Consider the following 13116-nt stretch of genomic DNA (forward strand, 5'->3'; position numbering starts at 1 on the left):
GAGGTCTCTAGGAGTGCCTGTATGAATTTTCAAAAAACCCACGCAAACTAATGAATGAGAAGTGTGGAGGGCTACTCATCGAGAAGTGCAAGTACAACACGCAAACTGCTCTGCTGCGATTGGGAAGGGACACACCTCAAGTCAGCACCGCCAGATGAAAAGCTCAGAGAGTTTCTGTTCATTTTTAGAGCCTGAGTGATGGCTCATGTACAAGCAACTGTGAAGATTCACAGACACAAAAAGTTATATTGCTGATTTCCTCATAGCACAGATTGCTAAACCTGCCAAATGAGCAGCAATCTAACACAGCTCTAAGAGCTTCCATTAATACTTGGTGAGGATCTGGCTTCTCATTTGTAATAGCAGGACTAATTAAACTGGAATTTTGTTACTCTGCCTATTCTAACTGGGTACCAAGTGACTGATAATAATTTGTAAAGACCATCCATTCCTAAGGAAAATACAAACATACTTACATGAAGCAACCCATGCCATTTTATTTTAGTATACTTTACTTTTAATATAGACTTCCATTTTTACCCATGTATCACTCATTTAGGAACTAGACTTTCTCAAATAATAAGCAATGCAGATCGGCCACTGCACACAGTCCATAACAAATTCTGAAAACACACAAATACCAGAAGTGCGAGATACATGGGAGATGTTTTGGTATCAACAGTCCTGTAAGAAATACGAACTAGTACTGCACAGAACTGTGAGAGTTAAAACAGGATACAGTATTCCAGATGGTCTAAAAGCTGCATTAGTGCCACTCAACAGATTCTTCTCTGAACTGTCGTTTTTAACCTCCCTACAATACAGGGGTAGGTAGAACTCTATAGAGAAAAATTAAAACACATGGAATAACCTCTGGTAAAAACAGTTATACAAATGCTCCATCTGAAACAAGAAGTAATTTTATTTTGGAATAATTACTCCATAGGAATTATTACACACAGGAAGCTCTTCAGAGCAAGATCTGTCCTATAATAAACTTGGAATAATATCTTCTACCACAAACATATGCTAGTAAATAGTCTCACAAATATTATTAATAGGCATATAGAACTAATTAAAGATTAGAAGTTGAATTCTACTCAGATCACCTAGCAAGAGGAAAAAAAAAGTCAAATATCTACTTAAGATTGCCCATACAATCTTATGTAGTTCTACATTCAATCTTTCGTCTTAGAAAAGAAAAAAAAATCAACCCCTTTTTCTCAATCCAACTAGCTGTTTGAAAAGGGAAATAGCCAAAATACCCAATCTTGCACATGAACACAGATTTAATTCTACCACCTGAAGCAAACTAATCACTAGCTTCCAAAGAGTTTGAAAGGCCAAACTTAAAAGACAGATTATAAACCAACAGAACTGTAAACTACTGGATGTCTTAAAAATGTTCATTTTTAAAAAGGGCAAATTGTTGTACATGTCTCCCTGCACCCTTTTAACAATTGCAATATTATTTCAAGAAATCTCAAGGGATGTATTTGAAAAGTTTCTCCCTTAGACTATACAAGAATCTTTAATGTTGTTTCATCTGTTCTCATGAATCTGAGACAATCCACCAAAACATAAGTGCAGTCAAAGAAACTGCATTTCAGTAGAAGAATCAATTGTGGTAATTGAAAACGTGATTTTTTTGTAACACTGACACAAAATTAAATATAGAAAAATGTAAATTTTCTTCTTTGAGTGCAATGTATTCTGCCTTGCTGCTAATAACCCTTACCTAGAAAAGTAAATGAAAACACAACACCTTCATATTTGTCCTGGGCCTAAAAGCTCATCAGCCTCTGCTGAATGCTACAGTATGAAGTAAAACATCCTCAAAAGCCATCCATAGATCTGTTCATGTTTTCAAGTAATAGTCCATGGGCTAAAACAAAATGATGTGTTCCTCCAGATCAGTCTGTACAACCTTTTTTATTATATTCAACAGGAGATGCAGCCAGGGCCTCAATCCCACTCCAGCCCAGCCCAGCACGACATTGCAGTAGAATTCCTTCTCTGGCTCCTTGTCCACATCTTACAAATTATTAAGAATCTTGATCTAGGTGCTGCTGGTTAAGCCCCACCAACATCCATGAGAATATGCACAGAAAATGCCTGCTCCACCTTGTATTTCATGTGACCAGAAATCCAATTCCCTCCCAGGATTTGACCCTAAAACACAGCCTCACTACCCTAGCACCGGGTCTCCCAGAGAAACGCTGGATGCCTGATGAAAAACACCATTCTCTTGTCACATAAATGATCCAACATGCAGATGCTGAAAGGAAGCCACTCTATATACTTCTTGTAAGTGGTTTTCGGACCTTGCCCTACAAGCCAAGCTAAAACCCAGAATCTTTTTCCAGCCACTGTGATTACTACCATGAAATTCATATGACAATTCACAAAATGACAATGTAGTAAAGTCCTTTCCAATGTGAAGGGAAGCACAATATCTGATAATTGTTTCACTTTGGATTGCACTTTAAAACTGTTTGTTAAAGATAAATTTCTACAAGAAAACTCTCTACAAACAAGGTAAGATTTCTGGAGAAGATGCACCCTGGCAGATGTGTTGTTCTTATAAGGAATGTGATGCTCCTCTCAAAGCTGCTTAAACTTGATTTTATTTCAGGTCTGCAACTAAATTTTTTTTGTAAATAGATTTAGGCTGTCAATTTCCAGGCATGCTGTGCCATCAGCATGTAGAGACTGCTGTGACAAACGTGGAGGCTGCAGCAGCAAATTTTATTATAAACTGGTAATTGAATTGAACAGGTTTACATTTGAATAGATTTACTGCAGCATGATCTCTGACATGCTGCATGGGACTGAAATCCTTGTCTGTACATAAAGAAACACTTGAGATACAGCAAGAATAATTTCAGCTTATTTTAAGTCCATGCTAATCAATAAATTTTTACCACTTTACACACAAAAGAAGTCAGTATAATATCTTCCTTAATTCTGTACATAAAAGATGTGGTCCAAGTCAAAAAGTCATCTCCAGAGTTTCCCATAGGTTAAAACAACAACACCCATCTCTAAAACTACCTTTCAACAAGAAAAAAAAAATTACTAAAAGTACAGTCTTACAAATGTGCTGTGAATCAGTATGATTTAAAAAGTGGCCACTAAAGGGGGAAAAAAAGTAAAATGCCCTTATAGGTTCTTGCAGGTTGTTATAATAGGTGGTAGATAAACAGCACTGTCTTTTCAAAGTAATTAGTTATTTTGCCATTTAGAAAAAGGTATGTACTTTTAGGGTAGAAAATTCATGGAGTTCTTATTAAAAAAATTTGTGGGAATGATTTGAATCCATGGACAATGAACATTCAAACAAAAAAATTACTACTCACAATGTACATCTGTATTATCTAACTCAATTATCTCAGTTAACAAAATTGTATGCAGAAACAGTAAATCTGCACACAAATTTGCTGAGATAATTACTTATTTGTAGAGGAGACAACTTCCTCTTTCAGTCCCAGAAGCTGCACACAGCCTAGATTTTTTTAATATATGTTAATGGATGCACAATAGTGCCCTCAAAATTTAGAGGAAAAGGATTAAATCAATTCACCTGTATGTGCTCTTGGTAGCACTGTTTCATTTTCAAAGAAGTTGCTCCATTTATCCGTATATTAGGTAAGTAGTGATACAGTGTTTTTTCTTAATAAAAAAGATACTAAGCAGCACAGTCCCTTTCAAAATGTGCCACCCCCAGCCATCCCTTTATTTTTACATTTTATCTAAGCTTCATAATTTCACTTTCAGGTACTGCTCCTAGAGGTCAGTTATACGAGCATTTTGGCAAGAAAAACTCAGGATCACCACTGAAGAGAGGGTCAAATCCTGCCGTTCTTACTGAGGCAAAATCTCCATCGAATCTGACAGGAGTTTTGCTCAAGTAAGACTAAGGACAGCAGGATTTGGCTCACAGGATCATAGCATCTGCCAAAGCAGTAGCACAGAACAAGGTTTATTCTTAGTAAGTATAATCCAATAAGAATATGTCTGTAGGTACGTGATAGACCTGATTTGCCCATCATCTCACCACTGGTCTATGCTGTTTCTTGGATTTTTACCCCAATAGCTGCATACTTACCCTGTTTTGCATTACCACCAACTCATTTGCAAAAATCAGTTACTAAAACTGAGTTTCCAAGCACTGACCAAGCAAAATTGCATAGGGTTGTTTTGAAGTGGTTGCTTAACACAAAGTACTCTCCACTGGATACAATACTTAAGAGAACACTATGCTGATTATATTTCAAATGTTTATCTAGTTCAGAAGTCCACGGCATCTTTCTTGGTGGTGACAGTGCCCTAAAATAACAATGCATGTAATACATGCACTTACAAGTGTATTCTTGCATATACATTAACAGCAATGTAAGTGCATAGCAGGCAACCAAGATTTGAGGAATCACTTCTTTGTGTAACATAGATGAAGCAGGTTACAGGTAGGACAGCACCATTTCTTGAGTATATTTTCTTGCATTCAATATCGTCAGAATATAGTTGATGAATTTAAACATTCAATACATACTTACAGTGAGGGGCAGAGGTCCTCGGACGCTTTTAGGGAAAAAAAAAGGGGGGTAGATTCTCCTCTTCTGCATCCCATATTTTGATCCAGTGTAGTTACAGTAACTTCAGTACACACACAAAACACTTAATACTTGTTTAATTTAGAAGTAACCCTTTCATTTTTCCTGATGGAATGAAGACTAAATAAATGCACAGTATGTGTTTTGGTTTTCTGCCAGAACAGGGACAGAGTAACAGTGGATAAGGAATGGAGGAAATAAATCTTTGAGAATTCTGATGGTTATTCTATCAGTTACTTACTGAAGGAGATTAAATGCTGAGGTGCATTTTGCTGTACTACACAAGATGATGAACTCTATGTGATAAAGCATGATTTGATAGCTTAGAAGCAGATGTCAGAAAGAGCAAGTACATATGAAAATAGCCTTTGCAATAACTGATTAGAACACTCACCAGTCTCTCTTCTTTCCTGACTGCCCTACAGTTGCAGCAAGTGTTTGCAGAGAGATACAGATTGAGGTGGTCAGTCTTACCTTCTTTCAGCATGCCAACTTTTAGACACTTCATGAAGCGGCAGGCTTGGCAGGACTTGCGTCTGCGCTTTGTGATTTCACATTCATTCGTTGCTGGGCAGCTGTACTCTATGTTACCTGTGATGGAACAGGGGAAGAGGCGTTCAGAGTCACTGACTAACCAACACAACACATACACAAAAGTACTCATACAATTGCATTGTATTTCACTTTGGAATGTACCAAGAGTAAGCAGCGCTACAGAAGGGAAACGCCTCTCAAGTAAAAATAATTAGCTGAGTTAAAAGATGAAGTTTTTTCACCCCTTTTTTTTTTTTTGTAAATCTTGACGTCTCTATAAAAAAATATATACAAAACCACAATTAATGTGAGTCTGTGTCTCACTCCAAATATTGTCCCTAGCAAAATTCTTTATGTATGTTATTCCTGCTGATAGAAGAAAGAATTTTTGTCATTTATTTTCTGTACCAAGCCACAGGCTCAGGCTCCTTCTCTGAGTACTCTTTATTTTCCTTTTTAGCCAATTTCATTAGTCTTTCTTGGCCTAAAATTCAAAAGGAGGACTGCTTTACTGCATAATCAACTATAACAGGTACTATGGACTTTCACCTTTTTTCTTCCACTACAGCTGGCACAGAGCATCAGGCAGGGCTCACCAGGACTGTTACCACCACATCTAGCATGTTCTACAGGTGCCAAGCCAGGCCTCTGCTCCATGACATCTCCTCTTCTCTCCATACTTTCAACCAAGTTCTTGTACTAAGAGGTATCAGGAACAGGATCAATCCTGCCAAGCTGTCACAATAACAAAAACTGGAAGAGATCCTTGCCTTTGCGCCCCTGCTTCTCCCTTAAAGCCTACAACAAGCTTGAGCCTTAAATGTGAGCCCTCCTGAGCAAAGCAGTCTCTTTTTTAATTTGTTGCTACTGCTTAATTCATACTATTTCTCCTCAGAAAAAAAAAAAAAAAGAACATAGAAGCCTGCAAATGAATGAGTAAAATACATGAGTAGTTTACTTCTTTAAAATCGCATCTTTGTGTATCCAAGTCCAAATGCGAGAACATCTGTTCTCTTTTGCCCTAGTATCACTGCACTTTTCGTAAAACAGCTTAGCTCAGCTTATTCATCTGCCCAGCCATGCATCCTATAGCCCAACACTACATCCACTGTGACAGACTTTGCAACAGCCAGGAGTTACACTGGAAACCGACTTTTAAATAAAGCATCTTCCCGATAAGTCTGTCACATCTTGCTTTAAAGGTATTTCTTTATTTTCTAACCCCTTCCCCCTGTGATAAAGTGCATTAGTATCTTAATGAAAATGCATTCTGTTTATTGCCCTCTTGGGAAGCAAGAGGTCATCACACCAAATGCATAAATTGTCATCAGAGACAGTCCGAGCATAATCGCAATTTTGCTGCTCCATGTTTGCTGCACTCGAGGTCCATCAAAGTCCCCTGAAACATGCACAGGTTCTAATAATTAGCATAGAGTCTGCCTGGGACCACAGCATTGATGAAATATTTCAGAGTTAATCACACTCTGTAAACACTGATTTATATTGACTACCTTTCTCCAGACTGATGTCTCCTCATTAAATATCACATTAGTGGATTGCAGGATTGCACAAAGACTCAAATGCTCAGCAACTGCTAATTCAACAGGAAGTAATACTTAAACCACTTACATCTATTGAAAATTGGTTAAGTATTTATGATAAAGGAGATCTGCATGGCAAAATGTGCACTCTGCCAACACAACCAGCACATTTGGCACAACCTTTTCAGGCGTGTGCTGGCTTTCTTCCCCCTGGACATTGCTGCATGAGTGGGTTAGCAATGCTGGTGAGTAAAACAGATCTTGGTATGCCTGCATGCTAATGACAACAGTCAAAGCAATTTAGTCCTTTCCCCCTTTCTTAGCTGCTGTGGAGAAAGCTATTTAAGAAACTGAAGGATATGGTGGATAGGGAATTCAGTACAAAAGTCCCTGCAAAAGGTCTTTCCAATACTTATTAGAAAAGTTAGGAAATAACACTTTTGAAATGATAGGTAAAAAATGATGGTAAGGATAAGCTTAAAAAAGGATTCACATTATCCTCTCCTTCTAACAAGGCATTCTTAGAAAGGTACAACCATTACACAGGAAGACCTTCAAAGCTTTCACAAATTGTATCTAATGAACTTCATTATACTACAGAAATAAATGTATTACTGTCCCTATCTTAAAAAAAAAAAAAAAAAAAAACAGGAAATCAGAAATGCTTTGCACAAGATCAAAGATACCTTTGCACAAGGTCAGAAACAATCTTGATCAAAACACAAGATCAAGATTATAACAGAGAACTTCAGGAAGCAATGCTCTCTACCAGGGCAGGTGGAACATTTTCACTGTATGAAGAGATTCTGTCCCAAGATACAAAGGTACAGGTGCCAACACCAAGAAGTAGCACTCAGAACCAGAAAAATAAATGCAAGAGTGTTCATTTCATTATGCAGACACTTCCAATCCATACCCTGACATTTCACATTTCTGCAAACTATGCAACAGTATGCAGCAGGCACAGTGTAACTTACTTTTCCTGCAAATTCTTGACACCTAAGGAATGTTAAAAGGAGCTATTATTCTAGTCACTTGGATTCTAGGATTTTAGCTTACAGGGGGAATCACCTTTCAATTTAAACCTCTTTTCTTTAATGACTTGTATTTTACAGCTGACACTCAATATTCATTTTTGGTGCTGTAAAATGAACTTGGAAAATGCTGCAAAGAATTCCTCCAACGAGCTCAGCAAAGTTACAAGAATATAAACAAAGATCCACATCTTACCAATGACCATAGCTGGTCCCCACAAAGTGTTCCAGCATTTTAGAATGTGGCTACATTGCAGTAAGGGTTCAAAGAATTAACATTTTGTCTCCAGTGCACGTGTAGATGCAGTGGCTATCTATATCAGACTAAAATGCATTTTACCTAGCACTCCAAGTATTAGTGGATTTACTTTTGTTAAAAATCTGAATTCACTGCACAATCCAGGTAAGTAGAGCTTTCATAATTTCTTATTTACTTCTAGATATGAATTTCCATTCAAGATACTCAGATCTGCATTTTATTTCAGAGGAAGATCCAGAAGGAATCTCTACCAATTCCTTACCTACTTCAAGATGCTGGAGGCTGAAACTGAGCAGCTAGGAAGAGTAAAAAGCTGAGTTTGCCCAGTCCTGTCAACAGCTGGAGAGGAAGTTGTGTTATACAGTGCACAAAATCAACATGGCAGCTCGGGGTCTTTACACTGGGCTGACAAGAGTGATTGAGTGATTTATAATATCTCCTGGCTAGTTTTCAGAAAGAACTGGGCTCTGATTACTTATTTCAGAGTCTTTTGTACAATTAGTTTGCAGGCAATATAATTTTCTCACTTACTCCTTAATAGAATCGTGCAGCTAGCTGGCTGATAGAATAACAGCATATATGTAAACCTCCTGCCTAAAGTGCCAGGGGATAATTTGTATATTCCTTTCAGTAGCATAATGGACTTTTACAGTTTGGCAGTTAAAGGGCTGAGTAATATAAATTAGTATGACGCTTGAAAATAAAAATATATGTCAAATCTTCACTCCCCAAAGACATTTTGCTGTGCTAGAATAATATAATGGGATTTATACCAGCCTAAGCCCCTTTTCTTTCTTCCTGTACTGAGGAGTGTTTATTTAAAACCAGATCCTTTTTCTACTGATTTGTTAAATTTTATTACCTCAGCTGCAGGATGTGAAAATACTTCTAAAACACTGTGCTTACGAAGAGCAGTTGAAAAACTGAAAACATGATGCCATTTGATCCTGAGACAGCAGGTGAGGTGCTAAAACTTACCCCATATACCCAGCTCTCCAATTTTACGTGCTTCAGACAGTCACATCTTCACACACAGCTCAGGAAAAATGGGCCGAGGTACCATTTCTTTTTACCTCACAGATGAGGTTTGGATGTTACTTGAATGAGGAGTGAAGAAAGAACAATTTTTGTGGTACAGGGACTTACTTGATACCTTTACAAGTCAGGCAACTGAGTGGATTTAGCCAAGATTCTCAAAACCATTTTGGCCATTTCTTGCACAGAATTGACAGTGACACTAAAGGTGACAGGACAAGCAAGAACCACAGCTAAGAAGATGTCATTGAAAACACTGGGCCTCCTGCCTTGCTAGAAGTTATTGTCATCAACACTCATAACTTCAGAACCTCCCAGATACCTCCCAGAGAGGCAGAAGCTGGCTCTGGAAACAGGCTGGAGCAGGCGTCTCTCTTCCACTAATACCAACAAAAATAGAAGCTGCAGACATCAAGTCCTAGCAGAAGCTTTATTTCCTTTTTTCATGCTGCAATATTAGACATTATAACACCAAAGATGTAAAAGGATTGCTACAAGCTATTGAAGTATACTCAGAAAATCCTTGGACAAGTAAAAGCTATGAGGAAGACTTAAGTGCAGGGTGAAAATGTGTTTGGAAAGAATAGCCATGAGCCACTTTAAAAAGCAAGAGGAAGATATCAGTATCAAAACTTTTACTGTGTGGGACGGTAGGTTCAGAAGAAAAAAAGAAAGAAAAAACCAAATGAACCAATATTCCTTCAATGTAGTAATTTTCTGTTCATGAAACTCCACTACCGTTCAATAAGGTTCCATTTTCCTCCCAAAGTTTCTCTTTCACATTCTGTAACTTAATACCTCTTTTTCCAAAAGCTTGCATTTCAAAAATTAAGTCTTCGCATTTTTCATAGAGACTAGTGCTTAACTGGATTTAAGTTTTTCTGCAGTGAGGTTTACCCCAGATACCCCTTCATGCTCTCTTTTCCTGGGTGACAGATCTGAAGGAATACACCTGCTTGTCTGTGCATTGCTATGCATCAAAACTCTGAAAATGGGAAGTAGCCAGGATTTACAGCCGCAGGTCTTCTGGGACTTAATAAAAGAGAACTCTTAGAAAGAGAGACACAGGAGAATCTAAGCTAGCACAGAGAGTGAATTTCACTATGTTAGGTTGCACCTTTATACATAATCTAACCAGAACAGAAAAGAATAGCTCCTGAGAATCTGAGAATGAGGAGCTCTTAGAAATCAAGAGTAACAGGCTAACTGAAAAAAAGGACAGAGAAAAAGTCCCAGACTTGAAAATCTATTCTCTTAATGAAGCTGAACTGAGGAAAGTAAAAATATTTTCTCTCCAGCTAAAGTTTCAGTTCTTCCAGACTCTGCTCCCTACTTTGCAGTCAAAACTTAGCTGAATTAAGGTTTGAGTAAGTATTTTCACATGTAAAAGTACCCACATTGGTAAGGTTTCAGAAGTAGGGTCAGGATGGAATGAGGTCAGATTTGAACATAAATAACTGAATCCAGCTTTGCCTGACAAATCCTCAGACAGATTCACCTGATACTGTAAGAAAGCTCTCTGAATTCTGCTACAGGTCATCTGGAGATGATTATGCCTAAAATTGGCTGTATTCACAACTTTTTAACCAGGTGACTTCAGAAGACATAGTTACAGAACATAAAAAATTTGGTTCCCAAATGTCTCAAGCATTTTTTCATGTATGAAGGCTTATGTTTCATCTCTTGCTTATGTTGCCTTTTCTGTTACAAGTAAGTAACTAAGGAGGAGCAGCTACTTTTTAAACATGGTGTTTGAGAGAGGGACATGAACAGCTTAGAAGTACATTTTTAGTGAAATCACTATGTTGAATTGCTTTGAAGAACTCAGTGTACTGTGTTACAGAACAAAAACATATTTAGAACATGCAAATTTTTTTTTTAATTTTTAGAAAGCAACATGGTGATTTAAAGCAAAAATGTAAAGGTGATGCTGGCTACTCTGACTACATGACAGTTTTGTATCAGCCTCTCACTAGGTAGATTGGTTTCCAGCATCATAAAAAGTCACCATAATTTTCAGTATCTGGCTGATATTAGGGGGTGTTGAATCTGTAAGGGCCCAACTACCTTTGAATCCCCCTGGACTCAACTTATTCAAGAGAAATGAAGGGCATTGAGGTCACCTTAAAAGAGAGTCAATGCTTTGAAGGCACAGAGAGAACTGATCCCCTGCTACCTGGTAGTCCCTTAAGAGCTGTTCAAGTCAGAAAGATTGAACTATCTACATATGGTCCCTACTGGTATTTTATCTAGGTCAATTTTGATACATTCTACTATGATAGCATGGGCAGTTGTCATTGTTTGTTTATAAGCACAAAGAATATCTCAGTCTGGAAAGCTGCAAACTGAATTATTTTCACACCAGAAAGAAAGGTTATTAAAAAGTTATACAAACATAAACATAAATCACTTGCTAGCTGAGACTTCTCATGTCTCTGGTTTCAAACGAGACAGATTTTTAAGTGGGTTGGAGGCTTTCAGAGATGTTTATAACAAAAGGTGATCCAGACCTAATTACAATGGCATTGACACATACTAGTGTACCAGCTAGTACACTAGCATTACATTTACCAGTGTAAATCACATCTCTTTTGCAGTATTTCTGATGGATTCAAAATAGCCACGCACCAATCAGGATGCTCATTCTTACTCCCAAATCATCTAAATGCTTACTACAATTTTCAAGGTTGTAAGGAAAGCAGGGATAGTAAAAAAGACAGAACAATCTGTATACTTTTAAACTTCTCTCTGGTTCTCAGATTTCAGCATGTTTCTATTTTATTGTTTCATCTTGTTTAGCTGCCACAGCTACGCAATGACATTATGACAGGATAAAAAGACGCGCTGGAAGGAATTTAAAATACTCGCTTGCTAGTCTGGCTGGCCCACAAGCACAGAGAAATTGGGGAAAAGGGAAGATATCTATCACTGCTTGCTTAAAATATTCTTTGAAAGAAGTGCTGATGCACAGACTTTCACTTATATAAGGAAGGTGAATGATCAAATCAGGTAATGATGGATTCAGGTGACATTTAGTGTTCAGCTCACTGGAGGGCTGCCATCTCTGCACCACAGCCAAGGTCCACCGGCCAGTGTACCAAGATGTGAGCTTCCACCCTATCCTTGTAAACAACAATAATCTCAGCTATCAGCAAAGAAGCTGAAAAGCCATAAAATCTTATTTAATTTGCTTTCATTTCCTCCTCAAAAATGTGTTGCAGAAGACAGCTTTCAGAAATGCAAAATACCCTTTGGAAGCCACTTCGGTCACGTGCAACTTCAAATCAAACTTTATGTTGCCTTATCTGAATGTACATAGTTAGTGCTATCTTTGTTGATTAAAACTTCCTGATTGAAAAATAAAAATGTATTTACTGTAAAGTGTTTGTACATTTACAGTTCAAACTGGCTCAATAACAGGTCATCACTCTAAAGAAGATTGGAAAACCTGAACATTAGAGGGATTAAAAAAAACTCTGAGCAACGAAAGTGCTGAACAAAGTACAAGGCAGTTTGGGCAGGCTTTGAAGACAATAGGAACATCCCTGCAGAACTGTAGAGCTGAAGGCTCTTAGCTGAGCAGCATAAAATGAGATGGCAGAAGACAACAGCATTTCAAGGATAAAGTATTTCCTGTTTGTTTTAGGAGACATAGACAGGCAGCAAGTCTCAAGGATGAAATGATGACACAGTGAGGGTCTGACTGCAGGGCTTTTTACCAACTACTGCTTTACTCACCCTGGGTATACACAGAAGATTGATGCCTCACTACTGTTCATCCAACACCTTTTCCTCGAGAAATAAACATATGAACAAAAAAAACCCCCAAAAAAAGTAAAAATTCAAGAACAATTACTGCTGAATGCAAAATATTTAGCTTTTTTGGGGAAAATTCAAACAGTATCCAAAGAAATGATAAGTAAGATCTGAGACTTCTGTGAGAAGCCTTAGGAGGAATGTGCAGGTTTTACACACTGTGTTTTCAGGCTAGTTTGAAGAGTCCAAAGACAACAGTCTGGACAATTTGGAAGGAGGGAGGATGAAAGTCTTCTAGATGCAGGCCATTATTTTAGAAGATAAAAGCTAGCATAAAACAGGAT

At 37.8% G+C, this 13116-nt stretch overlaps 1 protein-coding gene across 26 annotated transcripts in view; it reads right to left on the minus strand.

Annotated features, from left to right (window-relative positions):
- ESRRG (estrogen related receptor gamma) overlaps nucleotides 1-13116 on the minus strand; it is a 391934-nt gene that overhangs the window by 105508 nt on the left and 273310 nt on the right. For all 26 annotated transcript variants that reach the window (XM_072927564.1, XM_072927572.1, XM_030269131.4 and 23 more), the window contains one exon: nucleotides 5088-5204. In XM_072927564.1, the coding sequence (XP_072783665.1) occupies nucleotides 5088-5204 (117 nt within the window). The remainder of the gene's footprint in view (nucleotides 1-5087; nucleotides 5205-13116) is intronic.

The sequence above is a fragment of the Taeniopygia guttata genome, chromosome 3 (assembly GCF_048771995.1).
Source record: "Taeniopygia guttata chromosome 3, bTaeGut7.mat, whole genome shotgun sequence".
NCBI classification, from domain to species: Eukaryota; Metazoa; Chordata; class Aves; order Passeriformes; family Estrildidae; genus Taeniopygia; species Taeniopygia guttata.